The sequence below is a fragment of the Agelaius phoeniceus genome, chromosome 5, assembly GCF_051311805.1.
Source record: "Agelaius phoeniceus isolate bAgePho1 chromosome 5, bAgePho1.hap1, whole genome shotgun sequence".
Taxonomy (NCBI): domain Eukaryota; kingdom Metazoa; phylum Chordata; class Aves; order Passeriformes; family Icteridae; genus Agelaius; species Agelaius phoeniceus.
In genome coordinates this window covers 9,678,174-9,693,996 of record NC_135269.1, presented here as the reverse complement: position 1 = coordinate 9,693,996, position 15,823 = coordinate 9,678,174, and the positions used below count along the sequence as shown (strand labels likewise).

At 43.1% G+C, this 15,823-nt stretch overlaps 1 protein-coding gene across 1 annotated transcript in view; it reads right to left on the bottom strand.

The window, feature by feature from the left end:
- Positions 1 to 1,325: 1,325 nt before the first annotated feature.
- Positions 1,326 to 15,823, bottom strand: part of PAH (phenylalanine hydroxylase) — a 35,953-nt gene continuing 21,455 nt past the window's right edge. The window contains exons 5-13 of the mRNA XM_054631806.2: positions 14,674 to 14,741; positions 12,129 to 12,325; positions 11,092 to 11,227; positions 9,467 to 9,536; positions 7,703 to 7,759; positions 6,601 to 6,696; positions 6,152 to 6,285; positions 3,907 to 4,022; positions 1,326 to 3,339 (exon numbers count right to left, since the gene is read on the bottom strand). Of these exons, the coding sequence (XP_054487781.1) occupies positions 3,296 to 3,339; positions 3,907 to 4,022; positions 6,152 to 6,285; positions 6,601 to 6,696; positions 7,703 to 7,759; positions 9,467 to 9,536; positions 11,092 to 11,227; positions 12,129 to 12,325; positions 14,674 to 14,741 (918 nt within the window). The 3' untranslated portion in view covers positions 1,326 to 3,295. The remainder of the gene's footprint in view (positions 3,340 to 3,906; positions 4,023 to 6,151; positions 6,286 to 6,600; positions 6,697 to 7,702; positions 7,760 to 9,466; positions 9,537 to 11,091; positions 11,228 to 12,128; positions 12,326 to 14,673; positions 14,742 to 15,823) is intronic.

Genomic DNA, 15,823 nt, shown 5'->3' with positions numbered 1-15,823 from the left:
GAGTGCCAGTGATACCTCAGCCAGAGTCAGAATCCATTGCCTGTTTCTGAGCTTTTCCTACCCACAGGATCTGAACCTATTCTATCCTACCCCTCCAAGAGTGGAGTGCTGCCCCCAGGCTACATTCCTCCCTTGGAACTTGTTTCTGTCACCATTTTATCTCCAGTGAAATAGGCTCTCAAAAAGACCAGGGTCACATCCTTCTTGTGGGTGGCAGGATAAGTTCCAGGGGGATTTAGCTCTGCTCCCGACAGGGCAGGCACATCTTCCCTTCCCTTACACTTGACATGAAAAGAATTATTTCTGGATATGAGCACCCACATCTTCATACCTCAAGGTACAGTGTGCCAGAGCCCCTGTGAAGGTCATCCTGCAGGTCCAGAGATAAGACCACCCCTCTGGCCTCCCTTTGCAGCAGTGGTGGCAAGGTTTGGTACAGGAGAAGGCCACGTCTGATCACCACAAACAACCTGCCTTTTTTTAAATCTGGTACCATTTCAGGTATCTTTATCCTGTATGAGCAGAGGGCCACTCATTTGAGATGGATGTAGCATTAATATTTTTAGTTTATTTAGGTTAATTTAGATGGTTACATCTGAACATCAAAATGTCTTCTCTGAGAGCTGCCAGCATGGTCTGAAGCAGCAGAGGGAGGTTTAAAAAGAATGTGTTCCTGTGGACTGCTCCTGTGCTTAATCCCTTTTTCAACAAATTCTGCATTCTTTGGGGCCTAAAATGTCCCTTCCCCAAGGCTCCTGTCAGATGTAGGCATCTTAGGACACCCAGAGGAGTCCACCAGTGCAGACTGGTGTCCCTCCATCACAGTCATTGACCTGGGCCAAGGTCACTGTGAAGGAAAGGACCTCACAAAAAGCTTCTTTGATCACCTGAAAAAGAGGTGGGGATGAGGACACCAAGAAATGTGATCACAGGGGGATAGAAGTGAGGAAGGTTACCTAAAAGATTAGCTTGGGGTAGGTTAGTCAGAGTAGCACCCAAAGACTTCTGGACTATGCAGATGTAGGGGAAGCTGGGCTTGGTTGTGCATTTCTAAGTAATGGCACACATCAGGAAATCTCATAATCTTGGCTGGATGAGTGACAGTCAGCCAGCCCAGGAGAGCCTTTTTCTGTTCTGGGGAGCACCTCAAATGGGCATTACCTCCTACCTGAGTATTTAATTCTGGGTGATTTGGATGCTTACTTTACAAGGAGGATTTACCCCAGTCCGATAATGCAAAAAGCATTTCCTACACAGCTGGAACTTTAGGCATGGAAATAAGAAGTCACTCATTAAGGAGTACTGTTTAAAATGTGATTTATTTGTAGTATTTAAAGTACTTAGGTACAAGATTATTTGTTCTGCAAGAAAATCTACTTTCCATACATTTCCTCTGCTTTTAAAATGCTGAACATTTAATTTTTGCTCATCTCTCTTGCTGAGCAGCCATGCTATGATGCTTTGGCTGGAGCTATAGCTCATTTAAACCTGCATTAAGGGACAGAGAATCAGACATGTGGCATCAATATTCTCTAACTATTCCACTTGCACATAAAAGAAAATCATGAATCCTGAGCTCTCAATATCACTATAGAACTACTGCTGCTGTCATTCAAGCCAGAAGCAGAGGAGCTTGGAAAGCTGTCTGAGGATTAGTTTGAAAGACTTTACCCTTGGGATGAAATTGCCTCTTTGTAGTATACAGTTACCTCATGGGTCCTATTATATTAAGAGAGAAAAATATGGGCTACTTTCACACTGAAAATACATGTCAAGTGGGATTGAAAGATCTAGAGAGACATTGTGATGAGAAAAAAAGGAATAAAAAGATACTGAGATAAAAAAGGTTACTTCAAAGCATCAAAATGATACCATTTTGCATAAATATATGTCTATTGAAAAGGATTCCAGCTGGTATCCTTAAATTAATGTTATTACCTACCATATATATAATGAAAAGAACTGTATTTTCTATCTTCCTAAAGGATGATGCTTACATTAAAGCCATATTGATTTTCAAACTATAAATACAAAATTAGTACTATCACAGGTATGAGACTTGTGGGCTTTCAAATCCCTCTCCATCTTTCAATCTTCTAACAGAAATGTGACCCCTGAGCCATGTTAGTGTCATGATGCACAATTGCTTCAAGCTGGAAATGCAGTTCAGCTTTGCTTTGCTCCATTCTGCTCCTATGTTCCAACGATGAGTTCCCTCCTTCAACCAGGGAGCTACAAGAATTATACAATGTGGGCCAGTCCAAGAGGGCACTTAAAGCTGATTGAGTGAAATTTATTGGATAAATACAGAAAGAGCTTCCTGAACAGCAAAACTCTTCTCTCTCCATGCTCAGCAGTTGAGTTAAGCTGGAGCCACCTTTGGTTCCATTTGCTGACACAGTTGAGATATACTCCAGGAAAAATAAAATTGCTTTCACCAAAAGAAAAAAAAGGAGATTAAACCTCAGATGGGCAGTGGAGATGCAAAAAGGTGTCATTACTTAGGATGGATCTGGCTTGAAACATGTTTGGGTTTGAATGCAGTTAGACTGGGGCACAGCTGAGCCAGGCCTTCCATGGCTTTGGTGGGGACTCTAGCCACAGACACAGTGAGTTAGGAGTTGGAAGGCTCTGGGTCTTCAGCTGCATTGTAACAGGCACTTTCTCTCCATTTCCAAGGTGCTGGTACCCACCTTCTAGGCTGTGAGACCAGAAAGTTAAGAGACACCTCTCAGGGAAGGACACACACACAAAAAATGTAGCCTTCACACATCAGCCATCCACTGTTTGTCTGTCTGTTAAGAGAAATCTCCCCTTGTACTCGGACAAATCTCCCTGCGTACCCTGAAAGGTGTAGAGTTCCAGACTCCAAGGGAACCCTGGACAACTGGGAGGCACTGAGTGGAGAGTGACTGTGAGAGAAGGCAAGGTGCATCACTCTGGTCATCATTGACACCCCATCCCTGGCCCCAGACCTCACAGGTGCAGCAGATTATGCTCTGCATGGTGAAGATGTCCTTCTGCTAACCTTTGGCACAAAACATATGCAGACTTGCCCCGGGTTCCCAGGAATAAGGTAATTTTTATACATTAGTGAGAAAAAAATGGATTGGTGTCTGAAGGCCAGGAGAGTTAAGGGTCACCTATAGATATCTGTTTCTCTGCTAATCTCTAATAATTAGGATATATAAAATAATTATTGATGCAGTTCACTGGAAGATAATAAACTGAGGCTAGTTCAAGACTGGCACTTGATCATGACAGCTTCTAGTCACTAGCAAGTCATAGCAAATCTTCATTTGATCTTCTGGAGGGCATTGCAAAGGATCCCAATCTCACCTGCAAAGGAAATAATCAGAGCTGTTAATTCCAGAATTAGCCCATTTCTAACACTCCTGTGTGTTTTTTTCCCTTTATAGCTGTTCTCTTACAGAATAAGGTGAGCACAGAAGTGCTGAACTGGACGCATTTATTAGAGTCTTACTGGAGCTATGTCTGCAAAGTCATCCCTTTTCCTTCATCAGCCATAGAAAGCTGGCTCACAGCATCAGAGGAGCTGGCTCTCAACAGGCTACCCCATGTGAGGGGTAAAATGTGATCAAAGCCATGCTTCTCCTTCTCTTCCTTACTGAAAACAGCTAGGATCCACCTCAAGGCCATCTGCCATTTCCTACCAGCTCCCCCAAAAGTGGGTTTTTCAGATTTAGCAAGTTACAGTCAAGTGGAAATGCTTGTTGAAGCTTGGCTAGAATTGGGAAGTAACTTTTTCATGAGAAAGGAGATATGTGCTGCCTTATCTTGGATAGGCTCAGAGCAAAAAATGCAACCAGATGGAATCTGCCTTGTGCTTCCTATTTCTGACCCAAGTTTTGGGGAATTCAAGGTAACAAATGTGCAGTTCCTTACTATTGATCGTGTCAGCTAAGTTCTTCAGCTGCTTTGCATTGTCCAAGACTTCAATCCTCTGTGTGTAGGGATTGTACCGAACAGAGAAAGGACGAGGGATTGTTTGAGCAAATTTCCTGAGGGAAAAAACATAAACAAATGTACAGTTTAATTTTTTTTTTTATTTCACTAACTCTTTTCTTGGTGTGTGCATTTTGCTGATTGTGGGGATAAGAAAATCTATGGGAGGAAATAACTGAAATTCCTACTGACTGATCTGGGACCTACAAGGTTCTGCAACACACTTGAAACTCTATTTGTCCTTATCACCTCTGTTTTTTTTCTGAACAGAACTAAGCTATTGGCATGGCAACACTGCTCCTGGTATAGGCCAGCTATGTAGCAACTGGGATCTGCCAAGCTTGAAAACCTCATTTTCCTTTCATTAGTGCAAAAGGTAGGAATTCTAATCCAAGTCTGAGTTTCTGAGGAATTAAGGTCAAGGTTCTACATCATCCTGGTATGACAAGGAGCAAGCAGGCACCTAACTTTTGTCATTGTCTAGCTCTTAAATTACCTGGTAGTTTGCAGGTAATTCAAGAGGTAGATGATACTTAATAGAGTGAAGCAGCATTCTCTTCTGCAAAATAGTTAATCCCATGTCAAAAGCATTAAGATTTTGGTGTCTTGGGAAAATATTAATTTGCATAACCACAGAACTGTGGAAAGAAGGGCTCTGAATGGGATGAGACAGTCAGAGCTATTGTTCCAGGCTCCTTGTAGACCCCAGCAGGATACTGGCTTATATATCTGCTTTGTATTACTGGAGTTATTGCTGAAAGAGGAAGGGAAGCACGCAGGAGTTGATTATGGAGCCCCACTACACAGACTGTGACTCAGCAGGGTAAATCCCATACGCCCAAAACAGTGGAATTTGCTGGATGCCACCCTCACAGAGCTTCTTCAGTTTAAACCTTGTTATAAACCTTATTAAGGACATTGTCTCAAGCAGGACTCAGTATGAACAGGCCACAAGGTGTGGCAGTGAAAAAATATTATGTTGGTTATGATGAATTGGTCTAGTTTATCTAAGAGGAGAGATCACCTTAGAAGATGGCTTTCCTAAATCTCAGGTGAAGGCAAGATCCCAATTAGAAGATGAATGCCTTAAGCTGAGATCTTTTAGATCAGTCTCAGAATAATTTCTCAGAAAGGTATTCTGTTAGCCACAAACACACTTGTCCAGGTGCAAGCCTCTAACACAGGCACTGGACCAAACCCCAGAACTTCTATTTCAATTTAACCCCTTTTTCTCAATTTGGTCACTGAAGCAAATTAAAAAAGCTCCAAGGTATTTTGTTGCAGCATTTTCCACTTCCTCAAGGAGCTTGCTGCTCAGGGATACATACAGAGAAGACAGAAGCTGTGTGCAGGGATATCAATAGCACAGCCCAGAAGAGAAGACCATCTTTCCCAGGTATTTCTCCAGAGAAAAGGGCACAAGGAAAAGCTGCAGATTTATGGCAACTAAGGAAGCAGCAGGGCAAAGAGCTAGAAAAAGCTTAGAGTTGGGGAGCCTGAGGTAGCAGAATATCTTGGGATGCAGAAACATTTCTCTTTGAATGGTAGAAAGATAAGGGGCTGGAGGTCTGAGACAAGCCTGTGTGTGGCATCTCCAAGTGAGAAATAAGTTGATTGTGAACCAAGGCTAGCCCCCATAGCTTGACTAACACCCAGAAACACGGTGGGGCATTGGTGTTTTAACAGGAATAGAAATATTGTCAAGGTGAAAACCAAGCTGAACCCCAACACAGGCTGAGCCATTCCTGTTCCAAGAATCAGAACTGAACCTGGACATAACTTCAGAGGAAAAGGAGTGGATACTATGAGATTTTTCTTACAAGAACTGTTAGTTCTAGTAATGGTAAAGTTACTTGGTTTGCATTAATTAGCCGGATTTGACTTTAAATGTTAGTAGCACTGCAATTGAACAAATAACTTTTTTTGTTGCATTTTAGTTGGACAGATGAAGCTCTTAGTTACACTAAGCACAAATTCTTGGTTTCATGCATAAGGTATATTCCTGTTACTACTCATTTTTGCCCAAGATTCCGAAGATATAAAATGTTTATTATCATGAATCATTGCACAGATTTTTTTAATGCCTCTCAAAACATGACTGTCAACCCAAGACCCGTTATGGCAATGAGATCCACTGTATTTGCAGCAGACAAGAGTCAGTTCTTCTCTGGAATGACTGGAGTACCTTAGCTTTTCTTTTGCATCTTTAAAACTTTCAGCAACATAGTAGATAGGCTGGAACTCAGTAACACAGTACTCCTGCACAGAAGTCTTCTCCAGGACAAGAGGCCGAATCTCAGGCTTATCTGATAAACAATACTATGAACAAAAAAGATATTAACTTCAGTGTAAGAGTGCTTGAACATGCTGTGAAAGAAATCAAGAGCAATTTCTGACAGGGAAGAGTTTCTCCTGTGGGATACAGTGATAATTGCACTCACTGGGAAAGAAGGAGGCGTGAGTTCCCTGTGTATCCATACACCTACACATTTATCAGAGCTCTACAATGAAGTTCTACATTTCATCCTACTTCTACCCACAAAGTATGAAGCAAAACCAAAGAAAGACCCAAAGATATTCAGAAAACAAATTCGAACAATTATAAACATATTTGAAATATTTTCTAGAACACACCTGCAGCTCCCCAAATGAAGACAGCAGCCCTGCCCCATATGCTTTGAGGGAATCTCCTTCCTTACAAAGTCCAAACTCAACTGTAAACCAATAAACCTGGAAAGAAAATGAGACAGAAACTTATTATTACTAGATAAAAAGTACACCATTTATTTGAGTTCATTTAGAGTTTCCATTTCTATGTAAGATGTTGTTGTGTGTCAAATTCAAGTGTATAAATGCAATAAATGTCCCTTCAGACTGAAATTTTTCTCCTAGGAGAAGCAGAGTACTAGATTCTCTGTGCCTGAGAATCAGTTCAGTTCCATGACAAACAAAGCTGTGTTTTACTGTGCTTATCTTTGTCAGCAGGAGCAATGAAATTATAGCAATAAAGCTTTATTTTGGCTGGCCAACCCAGTGGAAGTTTGAACCTTATTTTAGAAAAGTTTGAGTCCTGTTTCACACAGGGAATCAGACTGTAGCAGCGGCGCGATCAGGCTGTTGGTGCAATAGGGAAGGAAGGTGGCGAGTGGCCTAATTTGACTCCTGGGTCTGTCCTTTTGAAGGGATACCTGCCCTGGCTCAGAAAAAACTACCCCATCTATCAGAAATGTCAAAGCTGGTGGAATTCTTTGCCCAGGTGCTCCCCATTTGGCACTGGGGGCACTACTCTCAGAGCAATACCCCCAGTTTTATTCAAAGTTTGCAGCTCTGGGTCTCAGTAGTCTCAGAGCAGCTATCCAGGTGCTCTGTATTCACTACAGAGGATAGTGCCTGCCTGGCAAAGTGGAAGAGATGCTTGAAGGTGAAATAGCTACAGAAGCTGCCTCTTGAAATTTCCTGTGGGGATGTAGCAACATACAATCATTTCTTGCCCAATATGTTTGTGCTGGAGGAAATCTCATTTGGGCTTCTGTGTTTAATCACAACTGTCACTTTGAATAAGGGGTGCCAAAGCTATTTTCCTTTAGTGCAACTGTTTCAGGGTAGGGTTTTCCAATCATGGTCTTCACTCTGATCCCATTCAGCTCTATGGGAGTTCTATCAGTGACTTCAGTGGCAGCAGAATTAAGAAAGCACAGGGAGCTTTGGAAAATTGAGCCCTCATTTATTAAATTACCGTAGCAAGTTTCTCGATGAAATCATCTGGAGCTCCCAGAGATGCCAGTCCAATTTCCTGTAACAATAAACCATTATTCTTCAAGCTGTTTATTGCAAACATTCTTCCTGCCCATCTTATGTAATTGCTCACATTTTAAATGTTACCATTGCTTACTACCACACACAAATGTTTACAGGACATGTTCCTATCATGCAAGATCAATTTTAAACCAGAAATCTCTCCAAAAATGAACAAAGGGTCTTGTCCAAATGTCATTTACAAGGCATGATCCTTTGTGCCGGGTACAAAGCCCATTGAGGTCAAATAAAATTTTCCTCTTGCTTTGACAGGCTTTTGATCAAGTCTACAATGAACATCTGAGAGAATGATAGGGACAAAAGGAGGCAAATCAATCACACCTACACACCTTACATATTTCTCTTTGTTTTGATGGGTCCTGATTAAAGGAGTTTTCCTGGAGCCTTCAATGAGCTATTTTTTCTGAATGACAGGGCATGATTTGAAAGAGCTTATTCATGCCTTGGGAGCTAATGGAGATTTTTCCAGGAGGCATGCAATAGTTGGATTCAAAAGACAGACCCATGAGACTACATATAGCCAGGTTCCTTCCTTGATTTGCTCTAGTGAGGACTGCATAGTGCAGAACTCAGAGGGCTCTCCCCACACACAGCAAAGGCATTAGAGCAGTTTATCACCATGTCAAATCCTAGTAAGCCAAGGTACAGGGCTTATCTGGGAGGAAACAGCACTCCTTGGAAAGGGCAAAGCCTAAAGGCAATACTGAAAACTTACTAACCAAGATCAAACGGCCTTTTCTTTTGAGATGTTATATCAAACCTTCCTGCCTTCCTCCCTCCCTTTTTTCCTTTTCTTCCTTCCTTCTTTCCATTTAGTTCCTTCCTTCTTTCCATTTAGTTCCTTCCTTCCTTCCTTCCTTCCTTCCTTCCTTCCTTCCTTCCTTCCTTCCTTCCTTCCTTCCTTCCTTCCTTCCTTCCTTCCTTCCTTCCTTCCTTCCTTCCTTCCTTCCTTCCTTCCTTCCTTCCTTCCTTCCTTCCTTCCTTCCTTCCTTCCTTCCTTCCTTCCTTCCTTCCTTCCTTCCTCCCTCCCTCCCTCCCTTCCTCCCTTCCTTCCTCCCTCCCTTCCTTCCTTCCTTCCTTCCTCCCTTCCTTCCTCCCTCCCTCCCTCCTTCTCTCTTTCTCTCTCTCTCTCTTTATGCCTTTCTCTCTTTGTGTATTTCCATGTTTTCTGGTAGGATGCAGCCAAAAGTTTACTGCTTCACCAGGGTTTGGCTTATTTTCCAGAGACATTAACACTCCCAAAAAGAAATCTCTCCAGCCTTCTCCCATGCTTACAGCTGAGACAGTTCCACACTTCAGCCAACCTCCAATGCCACTTCAATAGAAAACAAAACAAAATCTCCATTTTCCCTAACATTTGAATGTCACCATGAGGTAATAATCCATCTGACTCATGAGCTATGTGACTTCACTCAGAAGGATCAACATCTGCAGGAAGGTTTTAAAATGATGGCTTCATAGGGTCTGTCAAAAAGCGACTCACACAAGATCATGTTTGGAGTTGGACTTTATGTTTTCACCTACGTGAACTGTGTCCAGATTTCAAGCAATAAATAAACCACCTCAGGCACTCTTACACAGTATGCTTAAAAGTGAATCTGCACCACCCTTCACAGCTCTTGGATCATCCTCTGAATTACTGTGTGTTTGATTATATACATAATATAACCACTGATTAACTTACCTGGGAAAACTGAGCAAAACTGGGATCAGCAAAGAGAGGCACGTGTCCTAGCAGCTCATGACAAATATCACTGCAGGAAAACATGACATCTGAATAACTGTGATTCAGGAAAAGTCCAGCTGGAAGAATGCCCTAGAGCCAGCACACAGTTGAGAGCACAGTGCATTTGCTCCTACCAGCAGATATCATTCATAGGAAAACATTTTGCTCTGAAATTATTCTTGTGGTGGAAATGCTTGCAAACCCCAGGGTTTTCTGTGCTTTTACATCATACATCCTTCAGCAGCAGGGACTGTTAGATTTTTCAAATACAGAGAAGTTATTTGGTGAGATGGAAAGGGGAAGGGGATAACATGTCCAAAAAAGAAATAAAGGAAGAAAAAAGACATTTCAGCCTGACAATGGGGTAAACAAAAGCAGGAAAGAAAATCAGAATAATCAAAAAAAGATAAAAGAAAGAAAAAAGAGTTTGTGGAAAGTAGGAAGCAAAAAAACCAAGAATTGCAACAACATGAAACAGAATAAGAAATCTGTTTTTAAAATGGCAAGTGGAAAAGGACAGTGGATAGGTGTAGGAGCATTGGGGGTAGGACGGTCGGGATGGATGGAGATGAGAGATCTCTGAAGGCAGGTCGTGGAACTTGGGGTTTATTGCAAAGGGCCTGGGTGCAGGGCCCTGCTGGGAGCTGCCAGGCCTCAGAGCAGGACTGAGAGAAGAGAGGGGTAGAGAGGATGAGAGGGTAAGAGAGTAAGAGGGTAAGGGAGTAAAAAAGGTAAGAGAGTAAAAAGGGTGAGAGAGCAAAAGGGTAAGAGAGTGAGGTACCCGTTACAATACAATAAATCTTCTGTGTTGAATATTCTGATTCTCACTAACTAATCTAGTACAATATACAAATGCTATAGCATTTACATACAGCCTATAAGAATCACTACATCACCACACTGTGTTACATTTTAAACCCTAAAAACTACTCTTTGGACCCCTTCTGCCAAGCAAGTAGGGTCTGCTCTGACCCTTGGACCTGTCTGCAAGCAGAGGGTATTGTTTCATCAAAAGGGGATTACCTTCAGTCCAGCCACACCATTGTTTTCCAGTTGTTCAGTAACTGAGGTATCTCAAAGCTTGCTTTCATTTCAATCTCACTTATAGTTTCCATAGTCTCAAAATCTTTTGCCAGACAATCATATTTATACGGCTTTCCTGTTTCATCTTCCCCAACAGATAGGGAGAGAGAGAAACACTCCAAAATCAAAAAAATATGGGTTCTGGGCTTCTGAGGAGTCTGGGCTTCTCCTGTCTCACTGTCAGAAGCTTGCTTGCAGCAGGTTATGTCCTTGCTGCACTACTTGGGTGCTAATAGCTAAGTGCCCTTGTATACTGCTCTCTTGCATCCCAGCCACCACACAAGCAAAACTCTCTCATCTGCCCCAGGAGAACTTGCAGAAGTGGATGCAGACTGTTAAACACACTAGAAAGGCTCCATAAACGTTCCCAGAAGAGAGCAGTCCCTTGGCTGCTCTCCCTTAGCCCTGTTCCCAGGAGTCCCAGGCAGTTATTCCCAGCTGGTCTGAGCCTGCTGGTGGTGTGCTGCAGCTTGACACCCTCTGTGTGGCAGGGTACTCACGGCTCCGGGGTGTACATGGGCTTGGAGGCGTGGCGGATGTACTGCGTGGAGTGGAACACGCGGAACGCCAGCCCGGCCAGGAAATCCCGAGAGGAGAGCAAGCCTGCCACGGGACGCAGCCGAAACCCAGTGCAGCCTGAAGGGACAGACAGACAGCACCTTAAAAACAGCTGTGTGTTTGATTTATCCCCCTCCAGACTCCTTAGAGAGGGAAAAGATTGTTGATGGCTGTTGTTTTGGTTTTTTCTTTAATCTCCTTGTTATAGATGGAAAATGAGATGATGGCTCTCGCAGTTAAAAGATCACTATTGTGTGACTATTAAGAAAAGCTTTAGTTATGTTATTGTAGTTCAGATGTCCTCTGTTCTCCCCACAGTTCCCTTTCCCCCCTGTACTGTTGCCATCAGACAGCCTGGGCTGTCTAAGACAGGTACAAAGAGGCTGCACAGGTGTCCCTGGCATGGGGCAGTGGGGAATGGAAAAGCTTGGGGGTGCTTAGGGGGGCAGCATGGCAACACCTGACCTCCAATCCACTTACAAGCAAGCATCTCCACTGATCAATGGCAAAGAGGAGCTGACTGACAGACTTTGGGAGGGCTGGGCTGGCTGATGCAACCCCCAGGGGTATAAAAGACTGAGCATCCATCTTGAAGATGAACCAGCCATATGTTATGCACACGAGCAGTTCCCAGCTCTGCAACTTTTTCCTTATGCAGTCCTTTGTTGTGTTTTTGTTAAGGTTTAATAAACCTTTTTAAATTTTCATAGTGAGCAGTTGTTTCTCACATCCTTATATTAAATAGAGTTCAATTGCAGGCAATTTTCTGCCCAGAAATACAACTAGCACAGTATCTGAGCATTTGTCCCATTGTATCCCCAGAAGCATTAGACCTGGGACACCGGCTAAGCGATGTGCCCAAATATCTTAGGGAACATTTGAAATATCAGGGATTGTTTTTCCTTCTCTGGAAGCACCACCCCCACTGATAGCTGAGGTCTTGCATTTCATTTGGTTCTTTTAGGGGCTTCAAACTTACTCTGCAAGAAATTTGAAATATCTTCAAGCTGGGGAATATTGTCCTCCCTGTAGCCACAGTACTTCTCCAGCAGTGGGAACACGTGGTTGTGTTCATAGCAAGCATGAGTTGGATACAGACTCTTCAGCTCCCTGAAGACAGTGCCCCAAGTTTTCTTTTCTTCTTCCGTATAGGTGACACGAGGAATAGGTTGGCCACTAGAAAGAAAATGGATGTCCTCAATAACAGCCCCAGAAAATGTCCTATGCCATCAACATGCTCTTTGTCCTTTCCCACTTGCCATTTTCAAAACAGTTTTCTTATTCTGCTTCATGTTGCAGTTTTACTAGGACTGGCCAGGAGCTGGTGGTGCAGGAGAGGAGCAGCTTTTGGGCTGATATGCAAGTGCAAAAGGAACCTCACTTGTCCCTAGGCAGTGTCTGGAAAGGACTCTACTGACCTTGGCTAAGATAATGGCCTCTAGACAGCTCCTTGCATTATTGTGCTAGAAATAAATCAGTGCTTATTTGTCTTTTAAAGGTGTTCTTCTAAAAATACTTGCTTGATGTTGGTTTCAATTTGTTTTTTCTTTCTTGATATGAAGAAGCTGTTTTACTTCTTGCTCTAGTGAAGCATTACATTGGATGGTTTTCGTAAAAACATGAAACCATCAGCTCCATAAAACTCTGTTGCAGTGGCAGAGAAATTCTGATCTGTGCTTTGTACTGCAACAGATGCAGACTCCAGCCAGTTTGACTTTTTATAATCGTAAGGAGCAATTATGAGTTAAATCCCACCCTCAGGCCTCCACGTGCTTAGCTCATGTTGAAGCTAACTGGAGTTATACATCACATGCAATGCAGTTTGGCCTCCTGTGAATAACCAATTCCTTAGCAATAATGTTAAGGCCATAGGTGAATCCAGCAGCTTTGAAATAATCAAAGGGGTTTAAGTAACTTAATAGGTTTAACAACACTGCTGGAACAATGCTGAAGCTTTCCAAACCCCAGAGACCCATTGTTAAACTCTTGATGACACCCCACCATCTCCCACTTTTTTTTTTTTCCTTGAGCCTCAGGGCAGCTCCTCTGGAGAACCATCACCTTCTGTCTCTCTGTATCAGCTCTCCTTGATCTGTGGAGCTTTAAACATCATGTTGATTATGAGGATTGCTGGGTGATTTTTGTTCCTATAGCACTCCTAAATAATCCTCAACCACCTTCCAGGACTACTGGGGGAAGCTGTGGCTTTAAAACCTTTCAAATTTCAATTAAAAAAAAATTCTAGGGATCAATGGGGCCAGAAGCAAAGTAAGGCAGAGCAAGGAGGGAAGGTAAAAGCAAAGAAAAGCGAAGTCAGGGAAATTGGGCATTCAACAAAAACAATGGGTTAATCTATCATGAGAGGAGGCAAAAAAGCAAAGGCAAAGTAGGGGCAAACAGCACAAAGAAAGAGGACAGAACAGATGTAAAAGAAGGGACACAGAAGAGGATTAAATTAATGTTAGGAAGAATACAAGGCAAGCAATCACTGACCCATCTCACTCTTGCAGCTGTGTAGCACCTTCACAACTTAAGAACCCTTTCCTTTTCAGTGAAGCCTGATAACTTTGGTTGTGCCTCTCCTCCTGTCCACTTCTCTGTATCTTCTGTGGGATATCTAAGAATGGACATTAGATCTCTTCACACCTGGACACAAAAATCTTATCCAAATTTTCTACCTATAAACTGGCTTTCTGACTTTTTTCACCTGACATTTTGTACTTTCCATCAACCAGTCCAATTTTGTCTCTCCTTTTGTGATTACATTATTAGCTCTTTGGCTCAAGGGCTTTCTTTTGATCCTGTGCAAATTGTAGCCCAAAATTTACAATATATGTTAATTTTTCTTTGCAAACACAGTTTTTACCAGTCCCAGGAAGAATCAAGCCCAGTAGTACTGATCTATACACATGAATGTCTCTGGGAACAGAATTTTTTTCTCCTCCAGATCTGATCATTGAAAGCAATCAAATAAGCTCTAACTGAATTTATCATCTCTATTAATTTATTTTTCTTGGGAAATGAAAGCCCAAATTGCTGATTGCAGCTGAATTAGACATGATAAAAGTAGGGTAACAGACATTGGATTAGCATCAGAACCATATGTTATTCATTATTGTAATAGTGTATGCAGATCCTGCTTTAATGTTAATGATAGGCACTCCTCCCCCAGCCCTGGTTTAATGGGGAATACCAGATTTATTCAATGCTCAGGTCTTTGTAGCAGCAACAGTCTGCTGCTCAATTAGACAACAAAGCTGGGAAAGAGGGGTGTTGTGGGGAGAGAAGGGAGATGATGTCTCTTCTGAACGTGTGCCTGGAACAATTTACCTTTGTTTGGCTGCGATTTGGGGATAAATAAATGCATGAACAGGAAGGTTTAAACACGTGGCAGAGAAAAGCCAACAGCAGGAGGATGCTTGTGGAAAAGCAGGGGTAGGCAGCAGGGTGAGCAGCCTAGGAGAGGGCAGGAGATGAGGGCAGGAGATGAGGGCTTGCTCTGCTTCCATGCTGTGGGTACTCACTGTCTGTAGTTGTAGGCGATATCCGCGAACTCCTTCCTCCGGGCCCGGTACACGGGATCTTTGAAGCCCTGCAGAGAAACAGTGATGCTCAGTCCATGCAAAATGGTCAGTAAGGGCAAAAGGCAAAGAGCCTTCCTCCCAGTGAGCCCCCTCAGGCACGGCTGGTGCATCCAAGAAGAGCAGCAAGGTCGGTGGGAAAGCTGCCTCTGCTCTGCCAGGCTCCACTCAGCCAGGGCAGCGCTCCTTCCTGGGCTGCTTCCCCAGCAGCCACAGTCTCCCACCACCCCTGCCCCACAAGCCCTTTCTTCTTCTCATTTCCACTTCCTACAAGATAGGGAAACTTGTTCCTTTACAGCAACAACAAGGTGCTCCTGGCAAGGGCAGCCCAGAATTATCAGTACTCAGATAACCATGCCCTCCTTCTGGTTTCCCTTGAAGCTTGTTGCTGTCCCTGGCACAGCTAGGCTGCTCTAGAGAAGCAGAATCAAAACACATTAGAAACACATTCATCAACTCAATCGGACCTTTTAGGCAGATTTTCAGCATGAACCACACTTAAAAGTGCTCATTTTCAAACTGCTGGAGGATCAGTAGCCACTTAGCATGCCAAAACCCCCTATTTGTAGTACAAACTCAACCATTTGAAGGCAATTAATGACTACAAAGAATGTCTAATAGACCTTGTGGCTGGGAGCTTGACCTTTGCAGCTAATTAGCAATAAAACCAAGGATAAGAAATAAAACCTCTAAATCTTCATCTGGGATAACCCTTCTCCCACCCCAGTGTGCCTGCTGTTTAGACTAAAAGATCCTCAGGAGCAGGAGTGCCTTCACCACCTGGAGTGCAGAAACGTCCTCCTTCCAAGCTAGGATTGTCTTCTGCAGGGCAAATAAGAACAGTTCCCTGGGCACTGCAGCAGTCCATAAATGCATCTCCTAGTGGTCAATGGCACAACTGGACTGAGGGGCCACAAAACACAGCCAAGTACAGGAGGCAGCTGAAGTGGAGTATAAATTCACGGGTGTGAATCAGAAAGGGGTAGCCAATGGCCAAAAAAATGCACTGTCCAAGGCTAACCTGTCATGGAGGTCGTTGTGATTAAATTCCATGCATCGCTTTCCTAAAAACACAGGCTTCTTTAATTTCTCT